Source organism: Fukomys damarensis, unplaced genomic scaffold (assembly GCF_012274545.1).
Source record: "Fukomys damarensis isolate Sample0158 unplaced genomic scaffold, DMR_v1.0_HiC HiC_scaffold_2, whole genome shotgun sequence".
Lineage (NCBI taxonomy): Eukaryota > Metazoa > Chordata > Mammalia > Rodentia > Bathyergidae > Fukomys > Fukomys damarensis.
The window spans coordinates 49,528,910-49,539,296 of NW_022900914.1; the positions used below are offsets into that span (position 1 = coordinate 49,528,910).

Below are 10,387 nucleotides of genomic sequence, written 5' to 3' on the forward strand. Positions count from 1 at the left end.
ATATATATATTATTTTTTTTTTTTTTAGTTTTTTGAGACATGGTCTTTCTATGTAGTTCAGGCTGCCCTTGAACTCACTATGTGGCCCAGTCTAGGCTCTAATTTATAGTGATCGGTCCTCCTGCCTTTGCCTCCAGAGTGCTCACATTGCAGGTGTGTACCACTGCACTCGGCTGCAAAGTAACACCTATATAAATGTCCTTTAGTTAGTTTTTAGGAAAAAGTATCTTCTGGCAGTTACCTTTGTCAAAGCCACCTCTGGGAGATAGATGTGGTCCTGAACTTAGTCACTGAAGTGGGGAAGAGGGAAGAGGAGGGAGGGTGAGAGTAAGCAAAGGTTCTTTGTTAATATCTCCATGTTTGGAAGATGGCTTGAGATTATGACCATAGACATGTATGTGCATTTTGGTAAAGTACTTGTGCTTATTGTATACAAAGTTCATACGCTATCACACAGCATCTAAGCTTTACAGATGTCCTGAGGTGATAGTGTATGATTAAAAAAATGGAGGCAGTGAGTTAGTCAACATGTAAATGTCTTTCTGTTATAATGGACAGAAAATCTTGAAATTGTTATACTACCTCTAGGCAATGTGTATCAGGACTTGTCCTTAGGCCGGCTGTAGAGGCGGGGACGGAAGCATACAGGAGAGATTTGTGCAGATTTGCATTTTGGTGAAAACCATTGATGTGTGTGCATCTTCTAGCTATACTAGGGATATGTTAATAATGCAGTGGGAACATATCTTCTTGCTAATATCTTCTTGTTAATATTTTAATAGAGATCTAGTCAGGTGTAGTGGTGCATGCCATTAATCCCAGCATTTGGGATCCCACAATTTCTAGGCCAGCCTGAGCTATGTAGTGGGTTCAAGCCCAGCCTGAATTACAGAGCAGGACTCTGTCTCAAAAAAAAAAAAAAAAAAAAAAAAGGAGAGATCTGTAGAGATATAACTCTCAAAAACATGTTTGGTGTACTGTGTTGCTTTATGTCTCATTTTAAATTGAGCATCAAGGAACAGCAATATTTCAGTTGTAACTCTGCTAAGACTTCTCTCTAGAGATCTGTTGTCATTTTTATCTTCAGTGAAATTTTTGTTCCCAAGAAAGGTAGGATTACAATTTTTTCTAACAGATTGAATTGGTGAGGTATATTCTTGGTTATCCAAAATACTCTTATAGCCTTGGGGTTTTGAGTTGGTGAATATTCATGAAGTGTGGAAAAGCATGACACATACTGTATAATCTCAATCACACAAAATGGCGCGCTGTGTGTGTACCCACAGGACCTAGAAGGCCACACCCAACTAGGCTGCTATGGCTTCGAATGACTTTGTCCTTTGCTTCTTGTGTTTTTCTTTCTTTGTGTGTATAATACATACATTCTTTTTAAAAATAAAGATTATTTTTGAAACTCAAAAAAATTCATGTGGAAGTGTAAAACCCAAGATATTAATATGTAAAAAGAACAAGGGAAGAGTTTTGTCTATAAGGTACAAAGACTTCAAAGAGACTGAGGGAATGGGGAGGGAGATGGAGGGACTCTTAAAGGGAGATAATATTAACAGAATTAAGGTGTGTTACGTACATGTACTTCCCATAAAGAATAATCATTTTGTACTGCAAACATACTAATAAGAATAAAAAATTTAAAAATATTTATAAGCTATGGAAATGTAGACTGTGATACTGGTATACATATAAACCAGTGAAACAGAATAAAGAGCATGTCCTATAGAAACATTTGATATATAGCAAAGGAAGCCTTGTGAAACAGTGGAGAAACAATGGCCTTTTAAAAAAATGCTGAAACAATAGACTATTTAATAAAAATATAAAGAAACACTCTCATACTCTATACATCAGAATAAATTCTGCTGGAATGTAGATTTAACATGAAAGAAAAAACCGGCGATGCTTTTGAAGATAATCTAGGGAGATATCTCCATCCAATATTTTCATTGAGGAAAAGTTTACTGTATTAAGTTACAGTAAAGCTAAGTATTTTTGTTTATCAAACAATCCCGTTATAAAAATAAAAAGGTAGTCACACAGTAAAAAATATATTGACAATACATATTATTACAAAAAGGGGTCTATACAAAATGTATTAAGAACTCTTACAAATCAGAAGAAAGACAACCCAAAAGAAAATGTGCAAGAGATTTAAACAGACACTTCTAGGAAGAAAGTCAAATGGCCATGTAGCCAATAAATACATGAATATGTTTTCAACTTCCTTTGTCATCAGGGCAATGAAAAATTTAAGAAACAAAATAAAATACTACTATTCAGAAAAGTTAAATATAAAAATCTGAAAAGACCAAGTATTGTTAAGGGGGGCTTGAAAACAAGGGACCTAGTCCTTCAGACTCCGTAGTATGTGTCCTTAACTTAAACTCCCATGGTCAGTGCCCATATGGTGTCCATTATGTCAGGGACTCAGCAGAGACCTTACTTACTTAGTAGGTCTGATTTTAGGTTCTTTGGAACTGCAGGGTGCACTTACCTTGGTAGGGAAATAGCGGCTGAACTTGAACTTCTTCAGGGTCAAGGTCATGGAGTATGTCCCAAAGAAAAGGATGAAGGACATAAGTGCCAGGTCTGGGATGAACTGGCAGGAGTTCCCAAGTAGGCGCCCACCGTAGCTCAGGCACTCCTTCTTGCTCAGCAGGGACCAGTCCAGTGCTGTGAGGTTAATGGGGATGTACTTGGAGACCAAGCACAGGAGATAAAAAGTCAGGATCTTCCTGGTGGGTCAGCTGTGTCCTTCCCTCTGCAGTCCCAGGAAGCCCACCTATCTGTCCACCCTCTGAGGGATTCCAGCCCGCTGCCAGTCCACAGTGGTGCCCTCAACACAGCCTGGGCACAGGCTGGTTCAAGGAGTGACAAGCAAGCAGTTTCTGAGAAGATCAGGAGCTGACACAGAGGATACATTGCTTTGCTAGCAAGAAAGAGCAGCATTAGAGTAGGGAATCACTCTCCCTCCACAGGCCTGGCTCCTGTCTTGGTGAATCAACCTCAGTGGGTCTTGTTGACACCTCTGTCCTAGAGTCTCATGCTTATTCTCTCCTTTTCTTCCCCTGTCATAGTCTTATCAGTCCCTTCTTGGGACATTTCAGTTACTTCCCTCCTTGGTGTTCCAGATCCTAAAATCCAGGCCAGGCCAAAAAAAAAAAATATATATATATATAGAGAGAGATATAGATATAGATATCTATATCTATATCTCTATATATATCTCCATATATCTCCTTTGTAACCATGGATTGACCCAACTGCAGATTAAAAACATTTTTAAAAAATTGCATCTATACCCAGAACGTATGGACTCTCTCCCATTATTATTCGATAAACAATACAATAATTGTTTACATAATGTTTACATTTCATTATGTATTGTAAGTAGTCTAGAGATGATTTAAATTACATAGGAAGATGGACATAGGATAGATTTAAATATGATACCAATTCACATCCACAAATTTGCCATCCAGAGGGTATTTTGGAACCCAACCACAAAGGATGATTGTGTTTATATATTCCTAAGAGTAACAAGAGGAAGAAGAAGAGAGTGATTTATAATAAAATTTAATAAATATTTTTAAAAGTTAATGTGGAAATATTTAGAACAGCTGTGAAATGAAGTAAACAGAGGCTTGCAACTAACTATAATGAATGTTTGGATTAAGACAAGATTAACAGTTTGTTATAAATAAGATCCCCAAGGAATCATGCTTCCCCGTGTCTGTACTACTTTACAGTGTGGCATTGGTGGGCCTCCTGTCAAAGAGGAAGTCTATTTTCCCACTCCTTTTAATCTGGGCTGGCCCTTGAGCTGTCTGGACTAATAGAGTAAGTGAGGAAGAGATTTTTGAGTCAGTTCAAGATGCAGCTTCTGCCCTAATACTCTTGGGAAGTGAGACAATTACGCTGTGAAAAGCTCAAGACTGAAGAACCCCTGTGGAGAGACTGGCTGAGCCCTCTGAGCTGTTCCATCAGAGGCCAGGCTTGCTGGCTTGGTCAGCAGCATAGGTGAGGCCAGGTGAGACGAGCACAATAGCCAGCCAACCTACAGAATCATGAGGATCATAATTGCTGCTGCCTTAATTCACCAATTTTGAGGACAGTTTGTTATGCAGGAACTGATACAAGTGAGGAGATCTGGTGAGCTGCCCTCCCACGCTGTCTTGCATTCTGGTGATTCATCTCCTGTATGTGCCCACACTCCTCACCCCTCTGACTCCTGTGACCCTTGCGTCACTTGTGATTTACCCCATGCAATCTCCCACCCTCACTCCATCTTAGGTCACGCACTGTCCCCTGCACAGTTTTTGTGCTTTTCTTTTCTGATCTCTCTGTATGATGTTCCCTTGGCCTGGAATATGCTTCTCTCTACCAAGCCAATCTCATCTCCACCTGGGATATCAAAGCACATTCTACTTTCTCCATGAGACTTTTTCCCTGGCCTCTCCAGTAGGTCTCCTTTCCTGCAATCAGGGTCAGAAGTACATGTGTGGCCTATATTTGATGCATGGCACACCCTGCTTGTGTCATCCGATAACTTTTCGGGTTCAAAATCAAAATTGAGGACGGAGGCCACATTGATGTTTTTGTTTGTTTTTCATGATGCTGGCAATTGAACCTAGGTCCCTGCACATGCTATGCAAGCTCTCTACAACTAAGATACACCCCTGCCCCATACCGATTTCTTTTTTAGCTCTCAGTGCACACAGTGTCATGCACATAATACCCATTGAGAAATAGGTACTGATGATTCCATTCTTCCTCCCTCAAAATCTGATATTTGAAAAATTTTAGGTTAAATTGCCAGTGGGGATGTGTGGAGGTAGGGCCATCAGGTGCCTCTTCTGAGGTAACTTGTTAAGCAACCTCAGGAACACTAAATATCCACAGGCTTTCTAGGTGCTACTCTTCACTTGGATTTGAACGCCTCACCATTAGACCTACTCAGGCTGGGATAGTGGTTCTTGAGGGCCACTGTTTGTCATTATTGGGAAAGGCGGATGAAACCTGCAAATCCTGAGGACTGAGGAACACAAAGGGCAGATCAGTCACAGGAGGTGAGGCACTAATAAACAATGGGAATTAGGTGGGAACTGGAGGTGCTAGGTGGAGAGGGAAGGACAAGGAAGAAAAAAAAGAAATGATGCTGATACCCTGTGTATGTAGCCTTGTGTGCTATTCTCCCTTACCTCCCCTTTCTTCATGTGTGAATCGTAGTTATGGACATGGATTTAATAGAACGAGGTGTAGTTTTAAAAAGAGATGTTTACAGTATATACTTAAGTATGCATTTACAAAGCTCTGCAGGTGCCCTTGGGGGCAACTTCTGAGAGTTTGGGTTGCTGTACTTTGGTCTCAGTTTCCCAGCTCTGTTTTTCACACACATACCCTTCCTTCTGGAAACAAACAAACAGCACTTGAATGTCTGGTCTAAGAGGAAAGGACTTACCAGAGAGTTGTTGGTGTTTGGTGCCAGTGGGGCTGAGGCATTGAAGACAGTTGTATTCACTGTGGACAAGCACACGACACAGGGAAGGGTCAGTGGCTTTCAGGTGAGTGGCCTGGGACCCCTACCAGACCTCCCTGTTCCATCCCCCTCCAGTTCCTGGGGCCAAGGACTGGCTTCCATTGTGACAGCAGGTCATATCCACCCCTTTTTACCCTCCTCACTTTGCCCTGGGGAGGGAAGGTTGGTGGGAGGGAGCCCAGGTCCCAGCAGAACCAGAACAGTTGTGTTAGTCTAGGATGGCTGTGGCCTGATATTGAACAGCTGGCTTTTGAAACTGACACACAGAAACTGTTGCTGAGATAAGTTGGTGACTAATGTGTCTTGTGAATCCCTACTGGCCACTAGATGCGTTTCTGTGCTGGTAGACTTAAAAATGTTCACAAAGAACTAATTGCATGCTATGCACTACGCCAAATACTTGTACATATTCATTTGTAAAGTTCCCAAATGTCTACGAAGTTTCTCTTTTACAGACGAGGTAACCAAGGCCCAGAGATGCTAACTTGCCTGTTGCCCAAGGTCACACAGCTCATACTTGGAGTCACAGTCCCATCCCAGGCAGGCTGGCCCAGAGCTTACAAACCTCCCAGTTCTGCACACTGGGCTTCCTTGTCCTGTTCCCCTGCACCAGCATTTCCCTTCTCTCCAGCCCCTCTCCATATGTGCTTTTTAAGGTCAGCTGGGCCTGCAATGACTTGTTTTCTGTGATATTATCTTCTAATCTGCCCCTTTAATGTAAAACGAGGAAATTTTCTGAGACCCAGAGAAATATCAAGAATCCAAAGGTGCCGGGGATTTAGTTCAGTGGCACCGTGCCTGCCTTGCAAGCACAAGGTCCTAAGTTTGATTCCTGGTTCCAAAAAACAACAAAACAAGAATCCAAAGGTGCTGTTCTCAGCTGTTCACTCTACATCTTTGCCATGCATGGCCCTCCACCAGCCCGTGTCCCTAAGTGCATCTAAGGGTCCCTTCAGGTCCATGAGGAAAGTTAGAGGAACCATAATCTGCATCCTCTCATTTCCATGTGGACTTTTCCTTTCCTACCTACTCTCTGTCGGCCTCCTGCTCCTTCCATTAGGGACAGGACATCATTCATAGGGCCGAGCCCCTCAGGGGATGTAGACACTCTTACAAAGGTCTTTTGGAGGACCATCCCCTCCCTTCTCTCTTCCTCCTCAACTGCAAGCGGGGAGTGAAGGCCAGCTTTTCTTCACCTTTCTCCAAGCGAAGGCAGAATAAGCAGTTTCTCTACAGTAGATTTGGGAATGGGGGCTCAGAGCCTACCAGCCAGTGTATGGGCAAATATCCTGAAATGCATTTCAAGCCCCATTTGGCTACTGCTGCTGTTCACATTTGGCTAGAAAACCAGAGAGTACATTTTAATCTCGAGGCTCTCCCCAACACCTCCAATAAATGGTCCACAGGGCAGAATGTGGTCATAAGTCCCCTCTAAATTGTTCACTCCAGGGCATTTGGGCCGGTGATTAAGGAACTCGGTCTCAATCCAGGACAGAATATTTCTAGGAGTCTAGGAGTCTAGGAGTATTGTCATAAAGAAAGCTTCATTTATTAGAAGTCAGGGACACCTGTTACCTTTCCTCACATTGCTGACCAAGAGAACATTGTGCACAATTACAGCCACAGAGAAGCTGGGCAAGAAGGCTGAGTCAGGGCTGCACACTCAAGTGCTAGGGGAGGCCCCTGCCTGTGTTTGACCTCAGGAATCCAGACATTTTCTACTACCAACATTTTCAGACCTGACATCCTCTTAATGTTGTTTATATCAAGAGTTTCACAGGGCTTGTCTAAAAGCTACTTGAGGCGAGGATGGAAGAAATATAGCATGGAAAATTCCAGAAAGGTTCCAGTGTTCACAAAGTGGTACTCACTTGGGATTGAAAGCAGCCAAATCAGTGTTTGCAGCATCCATAAACAGAATACAAATCAGTTACAATGGAAACAAGAGTAAGTATAAAAGGAGAGTGCCCCCAAACAAAATGTTATGATGAAGAGTGACAGAGAATGAAAGTATGCTATAGCTAGACTGGATTTTGCAGTAACACCAGGAGTATAAGTAGGTGGTCCATGGACAAGGATGAAACAAGCTAGTTCCCACTCCCTAGTCTCTTGGATATCTAGAACTTTCCTTTCCACATTCTTCTAATCAAAACTAACTTGTCCAGTTCCTTTACTCTGTAAAGAAACTGAAGGTCTCATCTGATGGATTAGTAGCTTGTACTGGCTCAGTATTACTGACTAAGAGAACAGAAGTTCTCAAACTTGAGAGTGCATCAGAAGCACCTGGAAAGGTTGCTATATTTTGGACCCAACACCAGAGCTGCCAATTCAGTAGCTCTGAGGTGCGGCCTAAGAATCTGCATTTCTGACAAGTCTCTGGATGGTCCTGGTTCTGTTGCTCTGGGAATCACAATTTGAGAACCATGACAATAGCATGAGCCAAAAGAATGAGGTGACATCAGGCACCAGGGCAGGGACAGAGGGGAAGACATTTGAAAACAGATGGCTTCATGATGTCCCTTTTACTCTGCTATGAATATTCCTACATCCCCTGTTCCAGGGCACCCCTAGATGGTGGTTTCTCCTGTGCATAAATGATTCTCTGAGTAGCCAGAGCTCTCTGTATAAGACTGTTTCTGAACAAGTGCTTCTGAAAGTCATGTTTGTGGAAAATCTGAGTTCAATTTAGAGTTCAAAAGGCACAAAGGAACACATGAGTCCCCAGCTGGGGCCTGGGCCACAGAGGCAGCATTCACTGTGGGCAATAATAATAAAGGTCTGAGGGTAGGATCTTTTCAGTTTCCCTGGGAAAGGATAACTCAAAATTACTTAAAGAAAAAAGTGAAAGAAAAAAATTAAGTCTAGACTTCCTTACAAAATCAGTGCAGTAACAAGGAGAGTGGGTATAACAAAAACTAAACTTCTTCCAAGAAGCACATCTTTATTTTCCATTACACCTAAAGTAGGACCCTTGATAATTTGATTGACTTATGATCAGTTTTTTACCCACTGTAATATATTAAGGGACTGAGCAATCCACTGTCTACTTACTTCCTCTCCTCTAATCTGACCATAGATTTAAGGAGGGCCAACATTAACATCTGAGGTTTGGTGTGACCTTGGGTGGTCTCTGGACCTCAATTTGCTCTCTGTGAGTCTAGTCTAGCTGGTGTGTGATGCTGTGTGAAGGGTTCTCTGGCTCCCACTCTGGCAGGCTTGGCCCTGTGAGTACTTCCCACTGAAGGCTCGGAGGGGCTCAGGTATAACTGTGAAGGAGGGTAGGAGGTCAGACACTATGGGGAGCTAACTTTCCAGATGTCAGGTTTTGGCCAGAAAGTAAGTCCACAGGAATGGCACTTAGATTTCTCCTCCTACCCAGTGTGGGAATCCCTTTCACAACACCCTTGGTATCCAGAGAGTCCAAGGACCTGGCTACCAACCAAGGGAGCTGATTCCTTCTACAATGGTGACCCCTCCATTGTAAATTCTTCCCTAAACCCAGCCAGCATCTGGTCCCAGTAATTCCTGTCCCTCATCTATCATGCTGTTTACATCCCGTAGTTACAGAGGGTAAAGATAATCCCCTCCACATGACCATCCTCTTTTCATATCCCTAAGTGGTGGAACAGCTCCAGGTTCTCCAGCTGTTTTCAAATAGAATGTCTGGCACATCCTCTACCCTGGAACGTTTCAGTTTGTAGGGATATTCATCCCTTCGGTGTGGTCTCACCTTATGAGGTATGTGACCATTTTGACAGTGGTATGTTGGGGTACTGCTAGGGCTGGCAGGGACATGAAGTATCATCTATCTCTGGTGTGGGCAGCAGTCCACCCCACACTGAGGCAAACTGTGCCTTACTCCTTCCTAGGCTAACTCTGCACTTTCCTGATTATAACCCTAGGTCGGATATTGTGGCTTTTATTTTAATAGGCTACTAAGGTTCCCTTGGTTTCCTTCTAAAAACTGAGTTCAGGATCCTTCATTTGTTCCCTTGGAACAGTAAGTGCCTGGCTGAACAGCTCTTTCCCACACAGGCTCAGTGTCCTGCATTTGGCAGAGAGCTGTGGTGGGGGAGAGTGAGGGGGTAGGGGCCCGGGGTGTGCCTGGGGTTTCCCGTCACCTGGATCAGGGGCGACGCACTCGCATTTGTATGTGGTGATGGAGTCAGGCTTGAAGTCCGTGTTGATGGGATAGTACCTGAAGGCACCAATCATCTTCTTAATGGCATCATAGATGAAGATAAAGCTGATGAGGGTGGAGAAGCCTTCCTCAGTGAAGCGGGTGATATACTTGATGATAAAGCTGGCATCTGTGGCCACCAGGATAAGGCACTGGACGGCTGAATGTAGGCCAATCCAGAGGCGGAACTCCATGTAGTCCAGGCCATTGCCTCTGGAAGGCAGAGGGAAACCGGAGGGCCTCCAGCCCAGGGCTCCTGCCTGTACCCTGCTCCCTACACCCATCATGAGCAGGCCATCTCTCTTTCCACGGCACAGATGCCTTTCTAGGGACTGTAGGAAGAGTGGGGACTGGGACAATTACTGGACAGATTGCCTGATCTTTGAGAATTCTAGGAAAGGATATTATGGGAATGGCAGGAAGATGCTAAGATAACTTTATGCTCACAAAGATTGTAAAAGACAGGGAGTGGAAAAACGAGATTTTAGATAAACAGGATGGAGCAGGCCTTAGAAATGGTCTAGACCAAGCTTCTGTGTTGTAGATGAGGCAGCTGATCCAGAATCACTGAAGCTTCCTGGGTCTGGGTGTAGCATTCTGATTTCCAACCGTAGAATTTTTTTTTTTTTTTTTTTTTTTTTTTTTTTTTTTTT

General features: G+C 43.2%; 1 protein-coding gene across 7 annotated transcripts in view; it reads right to left on the reverse strand.

Annotated features, from left to right (window-relative positions):
* Slc4a5 (solute carrier family 4 member 5) overlaps positions 1-10,387 on the reverse strand; it is a 109,663-nt gene that overhangs the window by 18,761 nt on the left and 80,515 nt on the right. For 6 of the 7 annotated variants that reach the window (XM_010631550.3, XM_010631544.3, XM_010631545.3 and 3 more), the window contains 3 exons: positions 9,676-9,947; positions 5,477-5,535; positions 2,510-2,710 (listed from right to left, as the gene is read on the reverse strand). In XM_010631550.3, coding sequence (XP_010629852.1) covers positions 2,510-2,710; positions 5,477-5,535; positions 9,676-9,947 — 532 coding nt within the window. The remainder of the gene's footprint in view (positions 1-2,509; positions 2,711-5,476; positions 5,536-9,675; positions 9,948-10,387) is intronic. The other variant, XM_010631549.3, reaches the window with a different exon arrangement.